This window comes from Mixophyes fleayi, chromosome 1, assembly GCF_038048845.1.
Source record: "Mixophyes fleayi isolate aMixFle1 chromosome 1, aMixFle1.hap1, whole genome shotgun sequence".
NCBI lineage: Eukaryota > Metazoa > Chordata > Amphibia > Anura > Limnodynastidae > Mixophyes > Mixophyes fleayi.
Window position 1 is genome coordinate 398,072,509 of NC_134402.1, and position 12,138 is coordinate 398,084,646.

General features: G+C 39.7%; 1 protein-coding gene and 1 long non-coding RNA gene across 2 annotated transcripts in view; one reads left to right on the top strand and one right to left on the bottom strand.

The window, feature by feature from the left end:
* The window catches only part of LOC142098504 (uncharacterized), a 1,185,945-nt gene that overhangs the window by 349,880 nt on the left and 823,927 nt on the right, over positions 1-12,138 (top strand). The window lies entirely within an intron of this gene.
* The window catches only part of LIX1 (limb and CNS expressed 1), a 149,520-nt gene that overhangs the window by 37,280 nt on the left and 100,102 nt on the right, over positions 1-12,138 (bottom strand). The window contains exon 4 of the mRNA XM_075181322.1: positions 2,433-2,528. Within this exon, the coding sequence (XP_075037423.1) occupies positions 2,433-2,528 (96 nt within the window). The remainder of the gene's footprint in view (positions 1-2,432; positions 2,529-12,138) is intronic.

Here is a 12,138-nt window from a genome sequence, read left to right on the forward strand (position 1 = left end):
TATTTGTGGATGGGAACAGGTAAAGAGCAGCCAAGCATGGTATAAAAATGATAGCCACATCCTTGCATGATGGTTATACCCAGTCTGGCAGCATGGTGTGGAATCCATTCTTTAGAATCCTGTGTTTGCCCATTAGAACACTGCTCTTTTCTTACTGACAGGTATAAATTTGACTTGTTTACTGTCTTACCATAAATGTACCACCGGTTGGCAACCCTTACAGCAAGATAAATTGTAATATTACATTTGATATTTTAGGGAAACTTGTGACTTAACACTTTGAAGCCATAGGAACTAATCAAATAATTGCTTTTCTATATTTAACAATAAGATGAAAGATGACGGATGATTGCTTCCTATGGTTTAGCGCAAATTTGCACGTTAATCTAATATTTGTAAATGACCCTCAATGTATTGTTTAAAAGCTTTATCAAATAATCACGTGGATACAAACATATAATACAAGTTGATTTAATATGAAAATACATTGTGATATACACTGATCAGCCACAATAATAAACCACTGACAAATGAAGTGAATAACATTGATTATCTCATTACAATGGCAACTGGCAAGGGGTGGGTTATATTAGGGAACAAGTGATCAGTCAGTTCTTGAAGTTGATGTGTTGGATGCAGGAAAAATGGACAAGCGTAAGGATCTGAGCGACTTTATCAAGGGCCAAATTGTGATGGCTAGACAACTAGGTCAGATCCTCTCCAAAACTTCAGGTCTAGTTATGTGTTCCCGGTACGGATTGGTTAGTACCTACCAAAAGTGGTCCAAGAAAAGACAACCGGTGAACCGGCAACAGGGTCATGGGCACTTAAGGCTCACTGATGCGTGTGGGGAGCGAAGGCTAGCCCGTCTGGGCCAATCCCACAGAAGAGATACTGTAGCACAAATTGCTGAAAAAGTTAAGGCTGGCTATGATAGAAAGGTGTCAGAATACACAGTGTATTGTAGCTTGCTGTGTAAGGGGTTGCACAGCTCCAGACCAGTCAAAGTACCCATGCTGACCACTGTCCACCGTCGAAAATGCCTACAATGAGTACGTGAGAACCAGAACTGGACCATGAGCCATGGAAGAAGGTGGCTTGGTCTGATGAATCATGTTTTCTTTTACATCATGGGCACGATCGGGTGCATGTGCGTCATTTTCCTGTGGAAGAGTTGGCACCAGGATGCACTATGCTATGGGAAGAAGGCAAGCCGCGGAGGCAGTGCGATGCATTGGGCCATGTTCTGCTGGGAAACCTTGGGTCCTCGCATTCATGTGGATGATACTTTGACACATACAACCTACCTAAACAGCCTTCATGGCAACCTTATTCCCTGATGGCAGTGGTCTCTTTCAGCAGACTGCAAAAATTGTTCAGGAATAGTTTGAGGAACATGACAAAGAGTTCAAGGTGTTGACTTGGCCTCCAAATTCCCCAGATCTCAGACCGATCGAGCTGTGGGATGTGCCGAAATAACAAGTCAAAGTCATCTGCTGCTAACATCTTGATGCCAAATACCGCAGGACACCTTCAGAGGTCTGATGGGGTCCATGCCTCAATGGGTCACAGCTGTTTTGGCGGGAAGAGCTGCACAATAATAGGCAGGTGGCTTTAATGTTGTGGCTGATCGATGTATATGCTTACAGATGCAAAAAGTATGTTTAGACAATGACAACGGACAGCCGAAACCACTTATCGTCAGCTTTACAATACTTTATTTTTCAAAACTCTAATATTACATGGTCGTGACCTTGGTTTTCTATAAGTGTGTTATATTGTAATATATTTTTGCTAAAGTTTCCATACCTTCACCATATAATTACAAATTCAAAGCCTTATCTGAAATATATTTAGTATCTCAAACATATTTAGTTCTAAAAAGTTCGGTGGTGGAAGTGGGGGTGTATACGTTGGTATACCATACCGCCACTTCTCCAACTACTTTAATTGTAAAACTATCAAATCCCATTCACACTACGTTTTCCATACTGCCACTTCTAAATTTCCACTTCCACTATATATACAGTGATTGAAGTGAAAATTTTTAAAATGTCGGTATGGCAAATGTAAGTGAATGGAATTTGATAGTTTGACGTTGAAGGCTCGATCCCGCCATCCTGATCGGGACAGCTTTGTCCTGCAGGTGGGAAATTTGGGAACTTGGGAAGTATTGTCTGTTCACTGCTGCTCATGGCAGTGCAGCGGTGAATGAGTGCCGCTCACACTGGTATGGACGGCAATGGAGGTGTTTGGAGGGGAGGACAGTACGGGTCATCCTAGCGCTTCAAAAGCACCTGTCCCCAGTGCCAGATTTCCAAATGTTGGGAGGTATGATACATACCATATATAATGGTCCTTGGGTACACTATAAGTGTATTAGTCGTGAGAGGCAAGAAATGTGTGCAAATAATATTACTCTTGGTACTAACCTGGAATTCCAGCATTGTTTTGCCAATATTTGTCTCCAGCATATAATGGTAAGCACCAATACTTGTACTTGGGTCATCTGCATCACTTACATTCCCCTACAATATTAAAAACAAAACAAATAAGTCTTTCTGTTTCCATAACTGTAATGACACATTTAAAGTTAAGCACAGAGTGTTGAACATATTTTGAATAGTCATTTATATTTAGATTTTAACAGTTCATAAAGAGGGTGTAAAATATGTCACTAGTGAACTTTTGACCATTAGAATAAACCATACAGGTCATGCAGTGCTATGATCCAATTCATAACAAGATGCAAGACACTTGCCAATGATGTACTAGACAAGACAGCTCAACTACATAATCAGATACAATTTTATTTAACTATCCTCACACATTTTATCTGATTCTCTAAACATCACTGTTAGCCGGAGTGTCATATCTCCCAATTATCTCTCTCTTCAAGTGACAGTCACTGTTTTGGACCTAGACTGTGTGCGCAGTTAGTGTTGTTGGTAGCGCAATATAATCCAGTCACCATATTTAGACAAATTTAACATTTATATCAATATCAATTTTTTATGATCAGTAAAAGTTTTTCTGAATATGGATCATTGACACGTAATTTTGTTTTTGCAATATGTTTTTCAATAAAATAATAATCTATCTTTTAAATTATTATTTTCTGATACTCGCTCATCTGTAGTCTACAAAAAGGACTAAATCGGTCTGGGTGATAAGATCATTGTGGTAATTATTTTCTAATATATCCTGATTTCAAACCAAGAAACGCACATGTCATAAGACACCGTCTGTTTATAGACAGCTTTATTTTTCTGAAATGTTGTAAACTTGATAAAACCAACCAAAATCACAAATGCCAAAGCAGCAGTTTAATGAAAAGCACACATTCTGTTGCAGTATACAGAGCCATCAGTTTGTTTACAATCTCCAAGTGACATGAAAAAAATCCCATAGTCTAAAATTTATAAAGTAGATACACAGCAAAAGTGGATCTGTGTTACAGTAATTGTAAGTCTTTCTAAATGTTTCCTCCTTGGAAATATTATTTTTGCCAGGTTCCATAAAATATAAGCCAAACTTTGAAGCAACTAGCCAGCAGCAGAGGGAGGGAGGGAAAAAACTCATTTTGGAACAATATACACTTCTACTTTATAAAACATGGTGAAAGAGACTACAAGTACAAGTTCTTTCTGTTCCAGTGTGATCATTTTATACTGCCTCTCAAACTTGTCCAGTATTGCCTATTTGCCATATTTCAGAAACAGTGCCAATACCTAAAACATCAAATGGAATGCTTTGGGATTAAGCTTAGAACACAACCCATTTATAAAAAAATATTTTATTTTACACTGAAAAGGCAATAAAATGCAAACTGGCATTGCTTGGATACATATGAAATCGTGCCGTGATGGAGTCTGCCTTGAACATGTTATTGACTGGCAATACTTACAGTACATTGTTAAACTATATCATATTGGGTTACTATAATAGTTATATTGCTAAACACATCATATTAATATGTTTGTATCTCAAGGCATACACATTCTTTCTATGGATTATTTTAATGCAATGTAATGTATCTTCTCTATTCTGTGTTGTACAGTATTTTGTAAGATGCATTTTGCTATTTTTGCTTGTGTGTACATTCCTTATATATACATAGCATATATTCAGTGATGCCATATTAGAGACAAAAACATGAGATACCAACATATATAATAGTAACAGCAACTGAAACAGAAACAATCTCAGGATATTGGGGAAAGGGAAATTCATTGCTTTTGCAGCCACCACACATCATTAACGATGATCCAAACTGCAATCCTGGCACTTTAAACAGACCTGCCACCTGTAAAAGCACTCCAGCACCGCCGAGTGCCAACGAAGAGAATCTCGCCAAAAAACGTACTTCCTCCACTACAAATTTACCCTTTCTCCTTACTATACTACTGTTTGTCTTGCCAAGCAAGCTTTAAATTCCTAATATCCACCAAGTTGACAAAGCCCCGTTGTCTCTTTGCCGTCAACTCGCATCTCGGTCCACCTCTTCTTTCCTCACTGCTCATGACTTTATTACCTACTTTAAAGTCAAAATCAACACTATCCGTCAGTTAAGAAATCTCTCAGCTGATCCATTATGCCACACCCACCTTTTTCTCCACTTACCTTCTAAGCATCAGTTTTTTCTCTCCTGTTAATTCATACTCCTCTCTTCATCTTTCCACTCAACTTGTCCCCATTACCCCATTCCATCTCAACTCCTCCACTCCCTTCCCCATTGAACTTTTCCTTCTAACTTCAAATGTGTTTATCTCTCCTATGTTCAAAAAACCATTGCTTGACATTAGAGATGAGCGGGCTCGGATTCCGCTAATCTGAGCCCACCCGAACAGTGCGGATCTGAACGGGATCCAAGCACTGTTCGGATATTTCCGGTGGGCAAAAAATTGAAAACGAGGCTCTGTCGTCCAAGTCTCGCGTCGAATCTCGCGAGGGGTGGGAGGCAGGGCCCAGAACAATTCCATCTTGTACCTCTTTTTTTGGCATTATGTGCTCAAGCTACCTCGGTGCAACCTTTTGGCCTAAAAACAATATTGTGAGGTGTTCAGATTAGACTGGAAATTAGTGGAAATGATTGTTATTGAATGTTATTGAGGGTAATAATAGCATAGGAGTGAAAAAAAAAAAAACACAAAACTGGTTTTTAGCACTTTTTATGCTTTTTTAAAAATAAATCAGAACCAAAACCTTTCGTCGGATGTTTTGGCAAAACAAATCAGAACCCAAAACCTCAAGCTAATCAGAACCCAAAACACTAAAAGTGGCGGTGCACACCCTTACTTGACATAACATAACCTCGCTCTCCAGCTACTGCCCCATTTCTCTCCACTCCTTCGCTCCCAAACCACTTAAGCATCATGTTTGTAACTGCCTGACCTACATTCTCTTACTCCCTTCTCGACACACTGCAACAGGGCTTCTGCCCTCTACACACCAACAAGGCTGTCATCGATAAAGTGACCACTGATCTACTCATGGCTGAGTCGAATGTTCACTTTGGTCCAACTCATCCTCTTTGATCTTTCTGCCACATTCCCTAGTCAACCACTCTCTTCTTGACACCCTTCACTCACTTGGTCTTTGCAACACTGTCCTCTTCTGGTTCACCTCCTACCTTTTTGAATGTTGCTTCAATGTCACTACTACTTACACAGCCTCCCCTCCGCCCCCTCTCTCTGTTCTCCCTTTGCTTTTATCTTTTTAAAACCTTTTTCTTTGTGAACTAATGTGCTCCATAGGCCTCCACTTCCACCTCTATGCAGATGACATACAAATCTACCTTACTTCCCCTTACCTCTTTCTTTCTCTATCCCTCTCTTTTATCCTGCGTGTCCAACTGTCTCTCTGTCAGGTTCACTGAATGCCCCAATGCTACCCAAGGCTTAACATGTTCAAAATGGAGGTCATGATCTTCCCTCTCTTAGTGTCATTACCACTTCTCTAGTCACCAGCATGGTTGACAAATTCACTCTATCCACTCTTCCCCTATCCTTCTGCCTTGGTGTCATCCTCAACTCTGCCCTCAGCTTTACACACACATCCAGTCCTTTGCATTGTCTTGTCACCTCCTCATTCAAACATTTACAGAATATGTCCCTTTCTCACTCAGGACATTACCAAAATATTTATGCATTCTATCCCACAGTGCCTATTGCAACCTCCTGTGATCTGGACTTCCTGAATCAGTCTTTTCTTCCTACAATCAATCAAAAATGTCACAACACGACTGAGCTTCTTCTCTTGCTGCTCTCAAACACTAAAAATCCCTACACTGGCTCCTTATTACCTCCAGGATTCAGTCCAAGCTATTCACCCTAACCTTCAATGCCTACACTAACTGCTCCCTATAATACATCTCTGAACTCTTCATGAAATACACTCCCTGTTTCCCTCTTCAATCTGTCTCTGACTTCTTGTCCTCTCGAATTACCACCTCTCTCTTCTGCCTCCAAGTATTCTCCCATGTTGCTTACCCTGTCTGACCAGACTCTCCCCAATCTTTAATCTATCAAGAACTCTTCCAAAACGCACCTCTTCACTACAGTCTATCACCCCCCCCCCTTTATACTACTGCCCCTGTTTGTTCTACCAGTCACAGTTTCATATCCCCTCCTAGTCACACCAACACCTATTGTCTTAGAAATATTGAAACAATCATTTGGCATTACAATGCAGGGCCAACATTAAGGGCCAACAGGCAAAGCAGTGCTCTTGGGCCCCTACCTACACAACCACACACAGGAATAAAAATGTATATTATCAACAAAATGAAGTTTATACCTGCAACAAAAATCAGTGTTTAAACATAAAAAAAAAACATGCTGTACGGCTGTGCCTTGATACTTGGACGGTAACCCCAATATGATCCTATGACTACATATATATTATAGAAATTATTCTAGGTTGTCTTAGAAATGTCCCACATGTGCAATATAGGCACACTAGCATGCAAATGTTTGGAACCACTAAGAAATTTCTTGGATGATAAAAGACTTTTAAAAAAAAAAATTAATGTTACCATTGAATGGTATAGTTAAGACATTACTAATGTTGCAAATGACTGTCAAAGCCCCATTTTCAACAGCCATTACTCCATTGTCCTAAAATTGCCAAAACAAAACAGCTTTCTCAAGAAACACATCGATCTATAGTTGTTTTGAGAAATGAAGGGTATTCCATGAGTGGGATTGCCAAGAAACTAAAGATTTAATTTCATACAAAGGTGTCAGGTACTGTGTTGAGTGAAAAGGGAGAACTGAATCTAACAAGGATAGCAAAAGAAGCAGAAGGCCCAGATGCATAATTACAGTTTGAGAAACAGGTGCCTTACAGGTCCTGAGTTGGTGGCTTCCTTAAATACACACCAAATACCAGTGACATCTGCAACAGTAAAATGACGGCTCCAGGATGCTGGCCTCATAGCCAGAGTTGCCAGAAAAAAGACATATTTAAAACTGGCAAATAGGAAAAAAAAGTTTAAAATGGCAAAAGAACATATACACTGGTCAGTGAATGACTGGAAAACAGTATTATGGACGGATGAGTCTAAGTTTGAGGAGTTTGGCTCAAAGAGGAGAACATAGGTGAGACATAGAGCAAAATGAAAGGATGCTGGAGGAACGCTTCTGTCAAGCATGGCACAGAATATACATGTTTTGGTGCTGGAAAAGTAGGAGATTTACACAGAGTGAAAGGAATAATAAACCAGAAAGTTACCAGTCTGTTTTACAACATCATGTCATCCCCAGAGGTCAGCTCTTGATGGGTTTAATTTTCATCATGCAGCAGGACAAGGATCGTAACCATACTTCCAAGCTACAAAAAGAATATTTGGTGATGGAACAAGGACCCGGAGTACTGTCTCTGATAGACTGGCCAGCATAATCCGCAGATCTCCTGTTGAGCTCTTGTGGGATAAGCTCTGGGAAGAGCTGCAGAAGTTCTGGGGACAAATTTCCCCTGAATATCTTCAAAAAACTGACAGCTAGAATTCCAAACATCTGCAAAGCTGTAATTGCTGCAAATGAAGGATTATTTAAGAACGTAAATTTTGATAAATAGAACAGTTCTATGAAATAAAACTAAAAAGTTATGACAATGTCAATGCATTTACATAATTTCAGGTCAATTTAATGATACTTTCATAATAAAAAAAAAAGTATAAATTCTTTCAAAAACCAAGAAATTTTTTAGTGATTGTATAACCGTTTCTCTTGTTACCATCATAACAGAGGACAGAAACCTCATCATCTTGAGGAAAAATAGTAAGGGGCTACTAGAAAAAACTGTGCAAATCTATAGACTGTAAGCTTGTGAGTAGGACCCTGTGACTGGATGGACCGCCAATGCCACCCTGCCTGTTGTTGCTGGGAAGCGGCTGGGCTTACTTTGCCACTGTTCCCTTTTGGTATCCCTAATGCACCCTCTAACCGTAGTAGGAGGGGCTTGCAAATGCTGCCACCACTGGACTCCTTACCGACATCCAGTACCGGGTTTCTTATGGGTAACTGACGCTGCTAGTCTACCCTGTTACTGGTGTACCTGGGCTGGTACCCCTGACCTCTTCCTATGGATCAGGGTTGCTGTGGATGGTTCCCCCCTGGCCTATCACACTGGCCAGAGCTGCTGGTAGTGGGCAGAGCGGTGGTACCGGAAAGCTGGGTCCAAACCTCAGAACAGCCGGGAACGGATTAGAGTTGGGTCTGTAGGTCACAGGGATAGAGAAGTTTCCAAGCAGGTCCTTGAAGCAAGTGATGTTTATTTGCTCACACTGGTTGAAGGTACCAGTGAGCAGGTCAGATGAAACAAGAAGAACAATTTCCAATACAAAACAGTGCTTTTTTATACAGTTTTGGACACAGTCTCACAGCGTAAGCTAGTCCCCTAAGGTCTGAGCTATTTTTAGAATCAGGATTTACATGCAATGCAAACCTAACAATATTTACACTTATCAGTGATATCCTAAAATTTGCTGTGATTTCCTGCATCTTGTTTTAGACACAGAAAATCTAACAGCAAGTCTAATTAAACCTTCCTGTGCCTTCAGGTGCTGGACCCTCACACATCAAAAGGTCTAATTAACATGAGATTAACATGGGTCCTTTCTTCAGACAGTTGCAGAATACACATTCCCAAAGAAAATTTACAAAACCCTAAACAAGTAATTTCCCTACCCCAAAACACACAAAAGACTTCCTAAACAAATGCTTATTGCATCAGGTATATACCTCAGAAATAATGCATTTCCTCTAGCAAAGTTAAAACAAAAAATTAATTTCCTCCCCTGGTCTCAGAAAAAAAGATATTTCCTTTACCAAAATACACACAATATAAAAAAATAAGTACATTTGCAATTATATACATAAGCACACTGCGCTATTTCCTTTTAATAAATTTATACCATTAATTATTTATAAGTGATCCCGCACAGGCCCCCTTACCTCTTTGTTTGTTAATGACCAGGACTGTAGTATAATTATGTTTGCAAAGCACTGCAAAGTATATCCTGGTGCTATATAAATAAATGCTAATAATACATAGCTGGCACAAATAGTCACATACATGTAGTCAGTGAGGTTAAACAAGACACAAGCCTATGGGGCTCCACTGCACCAAACTCCAAACATGCTTAGAAAAGCCGAGGGGAGGTCTCTGTAACAGATGGCCCAGCATCACTGAGCCATATAGCAGTCACATGGGCTGCTCCGGTTATCGATCCGTAATTGGAAGTGACTAATGTATCTCAATATTTTGTGTGTTTCTGTGTGTACTTGTGGTAGTGAATTTAGATTGTAAGCTCTACTGGAGCAGGGACCGATGATGCTCAATATTGTGGCTCATTTAGAGTCGGGCGGATGGCTATTTCTTTGCATAATAGACTATCAGCAGCACTATGTAGCTGCTTCTGATTGGCGTATTGACCCTTCCAGCTGATAGTGCTGAACTCATTAGCATTGTGGCTATATTCACTTTACTTTATTGAAATTCAAATTCAGACTACGGTTTGGTTTTTAAAGGGGAAAACAACAGATGTTTGATTTTAATTTAATTACATTTAATTAATATTTTGCCTTTGTGGCTGTATTTATTTACATTTCATATCGAAGATGCAACTTTTGCATTTATTAATAACAGTCAGGGCAATATTCTCTGTTGTGTGCATGAAACTTCATTACATTATTATACTGTGTCCAAATAGAGTAATGAAATTTTCGCATTTACTAGCAACACTTGTCAAGCTTCATCTCTACGCCATCATGGGGAGTAAATATACCCCTTTGTCTCAGAATAATCAGGTATGCGCAAGTTTGGAGCAGAAATGCATCCATCTCTAAATCATCATCATCATCAGCTATTTAAATAGCGCTACTAATTCAGCAGCGCTGTACAGAGGACTCACTCACATCAGTCCCTGCCACATTGGAGCTTACAGTCTAAATTCCCTAACAGACACACACAGACAGACAGACAGAGAGAGACTAGGGTCAATTTTGCTAGCAGCCAATTAACCTACTAGTATGTTTTTGGAGTGTGGGAGGAAACTGGAGCACCCGGAGGAAACCCACGTGAACATGGGGAGAACACACAAACTCCACACAGATAAGGCCATGGTCAGGAATTGAACTCATGACCCCAGTGCTGTGAGGCAGAAGTGCTAACCACTGAGCCACAGTGCTGCCCCAAATGAGCCTCTGTGTGTGTGTACTTGTGGTAGTGAAATTAAGTGATTGTAAGCTCTACTGAATCAAAGCGTAATGTGCCTGAATAAAGTACTTTGTATGTGACTGGCAAATATGCTTGCTCTATATAAATAATAAACAGGACTAATTTCTGAATATAATAATGTTCTCTTTCATATAGAGTCATTTTATATTTTAGGTAAAATGATTCTCACTCATTTATACATTTAATATTGTTTGCAGCACATATACATTTTCAAATTATCACATTACCTATTAAATCACATTAATAAATTGCAGTTGTGAATCATACGACTTAAAGAAACAGAACACTATAGTCACTTTTTGTTTAACCATTGATTTATTCTTGCTTGATATTGGATGGTGATTTCAAGTAATTAATCATTTTTATGAAGATTTCTATGGTTAAAAAGGAGTAGACTTCTGGGCGCGACTTTCCTCTGGGATATCTAAAAGCCAGCATAAATATTTCAGAGGCACCGTGTTAATGTTGCTGGATTCAGATGCTATAAATTTTCCGATGCATTTAGAGTTAAGAAAATACTGGCAAAAGTGTGCATGACCTAACAATATCTGCAACTGTTTGGTGTATATTTCATAACCACGATCATTTGTAAAGAAATCTTTTCACCAGGGTGCTGCTGTCCGTAGTCGCTCTGTCACTGTGCAGTGTAGCCTACAGCTTAATTGTGTCACTGTATATAAATCATATCTTCACATATTATACAGCAGGGTTGTTCTTCATGGGCTTTTGATTCTGTAATATGCAAAAAAACAGTGTTGACTGTTTATGAATTTGCTACTTAAAAAAATAGATGTAACACTCATCAACTGGTAATGTATGTGTCGGGGTGGGGGTGAGGTGGGGGGTAATATCGTTATCTGGGAACCAATAGGACAAGTAGTATTGCAATCACCTGCATTCTATCTGTGTGAGCACAAGAAGAAAATAAGTATACAAATAAAAAAGGAAAACTTCTGCTGCTCCATAGGTGCTGACAGGTGCTGATGTAAAGCACAATTTTGACAGCCAATATAGTCATTTTAGACCATATTTGCTAGAGTTGCTGTGTGTGTGTTCCCAAAGCAATCACCAGACCCCATAAAAATATTTTGGATCAGTCAGGATTCTTATTAAGATTAATATTAAAATGCTGTCACCCAATGAACGTAACATATACTTGATTACTCTCCGCAAATTCCAGGGAGTTTCCTGGACCCGCAGAAGATCAGGCAGATCGCAGGTGGAGCTCAGCCCCGTACCCTCTGCGCAATGCCACAAAACAAACCACTTTTCAGCCGGTGAAGTGGCCACTGTGCGATGACCAAGTCCCCCCCATTGCACTTACAACAGCCTGCGCCAAGTGTGTGGGCACCTAGTGACAGTATTAGGGCTTCCATGTTTTCCTGTTTTTCAAAG